General features: G+C 49.4%; 1 protein-coding gene across 1 annotated transcript in view; it reads left to right on the plus strand.

The window, feature by feature from the left end:
- The window catches only part of LOC146598482 (flavin-containing monooxygenase 3-like), an 8,985-nt gene extending 6,352 nt beyond the window's left edge, over positions 1–2,633 (plus strand). Inside the window, exon 9 of the mRNA XM_085300223.1 lies at positions 1,074–2,633. Within this exon, the coding sequence (XP_085156349.1) occupies positions 1,074–1,419 (346 nt within the window). The 3' untranslated portion in view covers positions 1,420–2,633. The remainder of the gene's footprint in view (positions 1–1,073) is intronic.
- The last annotated feature ends 565 nt before the right edge of the window (positions 2,634–3,198 follow it).

Consider the following 3,198-nt stretch of genomic DNA (forward strand, 5'->3'; position numbering starts at 1 on the left):
TTTTTTTTTGCCATCACCAAGCACATCAGTTTGAAAAAGTGGTCTGTGCTCACACACAGTGAGAGCAAAAGTCCAGCAAAAACAGAACATTTCCGTCAGTATTCTTCAGACTGACTTTTTGGTTTCCCAAATTACATTAAAACGCCTTGCTTTGCCCCACTCTGAGTGTATTTCATGTTACAGCAAAGCAGCGTTTTTAAAATATACAAAGTAAAAATAAGACTATAAACAGTCAAAACTGACACTGGTCCAAGCAATGTTTTACTTTGTTKGTAGAAACTGTTGCATTGCAGGAAGTTTCAACATGCAGCATTGTGTTGTGATCCAGACCTCTTTATTAAGAACAGTCACGACTATGTCCCACGTAGCCACGCTCCCAGCCAGCTCGGGGATGGGGAGAGCGGGGAACGGACACCGTTGTCTCCACTGTACCAGCAGGGGATGCACATGACTCCCTCTTTTGGGGGCTCCCGGTGGGAGCAGCTTTCTCTGTCCCTTGCCTCAATGCTCTGTTGGGGGAGATGGAAAAAGAGAGGCTGCAAATTAGAGGGGGCTCCTGTTGGTTCTTGCCAGGTTCCTGCACTAATTGGACCCTGCACGGAGTGGGAGGGGGGGCTATATTATTTATTATTTATTTATTTATTTATTTTTCTTCCTCCAAAGCTTGAGCAAGGAATTCGAGTGGAAATAGTGTTTAGGTTTTAAGACAGTAATGATGAATGCTGCTAGCACACGTAGGGTGGCAAGAGCAGGTTTTCTCCTTTAGCACGATGTAGCAGTGTACTTTAGCATCCTTAAGCAGTTTATGCTCCTTTTCGAGCAGAGATGGGAGGTGCAAAATAAAAGTATCCCCATGAGGGTGGCTTCCCACGGCAGGGTGCCCCGTTGGACTGAKCGCAGAGATGGAGGCTGCAGAGAGAGCTGGCTGGGTGGCAGGAGCCCCAGCCACCCCAGCATGGGGGTCCCCTCCTCTGCCTGCCACTACAGGCTGCAGGAGGAGCCTGGGGCTGTACTGGATGAAAAAGGGGGGAAACGTGTCCAAAGGAGCCTTGTCCTCTCCTCTCTCCCTGAAGGTATGGGAGCAGCAGCACACTGCAGACAGATTATATCACCTACACGGACGAGCTGGCCACTGCCATCGGTGTGAAGCCCAACATGCTCAAGCTGCTGCTGACGGACCCACGGCTGGCGCTGGAGGTCGTCTTCGGCCCCTGCACCCCGTACCAGTTTCGGCTGATGGGCCCAGGAAAATGGAGTGGCGCCCGGATGGCCATCCTCACCCAGTGGGACCGAACGGTGGGAGCCACGCGGACGCGGGTGGCCCCCGCCACCTCTCTGGCCTTCCCCGTCCTGGYGATGCTGAGGGTGCTCTTCCTCCCGCTGCTCCTCGTGGCCATCCTTGCTGCCTTTTACTGCTAGGAGAGGCCTGGTGAGGAGCAGCGAGGTGGGAAATGGTGTTACCCCTAAATAGCCCATGAGGATGGCACTGCTAAATAAGATGCAATCTCCACACTCTTTAAACTTGGGAGCCTTCTCAGCTAGGTCTACAGCAGAGTGTAAACACTGAGCCTAGCAATGCTGCTTGTTTTATTCCTCAAAATGTGGTCAAAAAGTGGTTCACAGGTACATGGTTTTCAAATCTCCCCACCTACTGTCTCATTTCCCAGTGGAAAAATGGAGCCACCATGTTTGTTTGCTGTAAAGTTTGTCCTTTGGGTAAAACTAGCTTACTTTAATTGGAAAACCAATTTCATAGTAAATAAATACCAATATCCATGTTTTTTCCTGCAGTGGGGAAAGACATACAAATGAAAACTTTCAGTTGAAAATAAAAATATTGAGAGGAAAGAATACTTTTGTTTGAAAAGTAGTTTTCTTTTGGAAAATAATCCCTGCCCCAGCTTAAAAAAGAAATTGCCCACCAGTTCTGAGAAAAACATCTGGACTTTGCCGGAGCATGTGAATTTTCGAAAGCTGAGATGAACCGTGTCCAACAACCAAAATAATCTGCCAAGCTCAGGTTGCATAACCAAAGGCGGTGGCTGAGGGGGCCTTGGGAGGACATCAGTGCTCAGCCTGACACTGGCCACGGCTTGGTCCAAGCAAGTGCTATGGTGGAGTCAAATCCTCCATGAGCACCTTGGTATCAGACAAGTGGTTTGCTGAGACCCTGGAAAAAAAAGACGTTTCCCAGGAGCATGGGCTGTCATTGCCACCCCCTGCTCGTGYACGGGGCAGGCTGCAGCCGCAGGATGCACTTGCAGCATCTTGTCTTTTGCCTCCATGAAGCAATTATTTTAGTCAGCTTTGCAAACTGCTTCACGGTTTTACAAGGCACCATATAAATGCAGAATTGCATTATACAGCATTATTATCCTAAACTCTGGGTCTCAAAAAGAGACTAAGGGACAGCCTGATGTTCCCTTTTCAGCACCTCCTGCTTCTAGCTGAGCCCTCTGCTAATAAACTTTTTGGTGCCAGGAGATGAAGGTTTATGGCTGCTCTTACTTCTCCCAACCCAAGTTATGTGTACTCATAGTAGGAAGCAGATTTTTTTTTTGACCTTGGTCCAAGTCAAAAGAGCTCGAATGACATGCTGTCTATCTCAAAAATGCAAATACAAATAAAAACATAGTGCAATCTTCTAGTTTAGTTGTTTGGTTTGGGTTGTTTTTTCTGCACGATTAGCAAACAGTGCGTGGTGTGTCGGTGTGGTTTTCATGCTAGTCGATGGCTGCCGCCTCGTCGCTCGCCCGGCCACAAGTTGCCGTGGCAGAGGACGCTGCCGTTTCCTTCCCGCTCAGCTGAGCCGCGCTTGGAAGACGCGCTCTGCGGCTGAAGGATGGCGGCGAGCCCCTGGGGCAGGGGCAGCAAGCCACCAGCTTGGCAGTGCCATCCCCATCCCTGCCCCTTGGGGACCCTGTTCATCAGCATGAGTTTGTCCCCACCACCTGCAGGCATGCAGGGTGGATATTTCCACTTTCTTATCATGCTTTCATACCCATTGACCTGCTCTTTTCTAGGTAAAGGAGGCCAGGGCCAATATTTACAAGTCAACAACTACCTAGTTCTTCAAAGAGATGTCCTCCCAGGCAGGGAAAGCACTTTCCAAACTTCTTGCACAACACTGCATTCCTGGAGTGGCTGGAGAGGTATGTAAGGCACGTGGCTTGCTGAAGCACATGAGGGTGAAGGTGA

This window comes from Rhea americana, unplaced genomic scaffold, assembly GCF_003343005.1.
Source record: "Rhea americana isolate MKP2758 unplaced genomic scaffold, rheAme1 scaffold_162, whole genome shotgun sequence".
NCBI classification, from domain to species: domain Eukaryota; kingdom Metazoa; phylum Chordata; class Aves; order Rheiformes; family Rheidae; genus Rhea; species Rhea americana.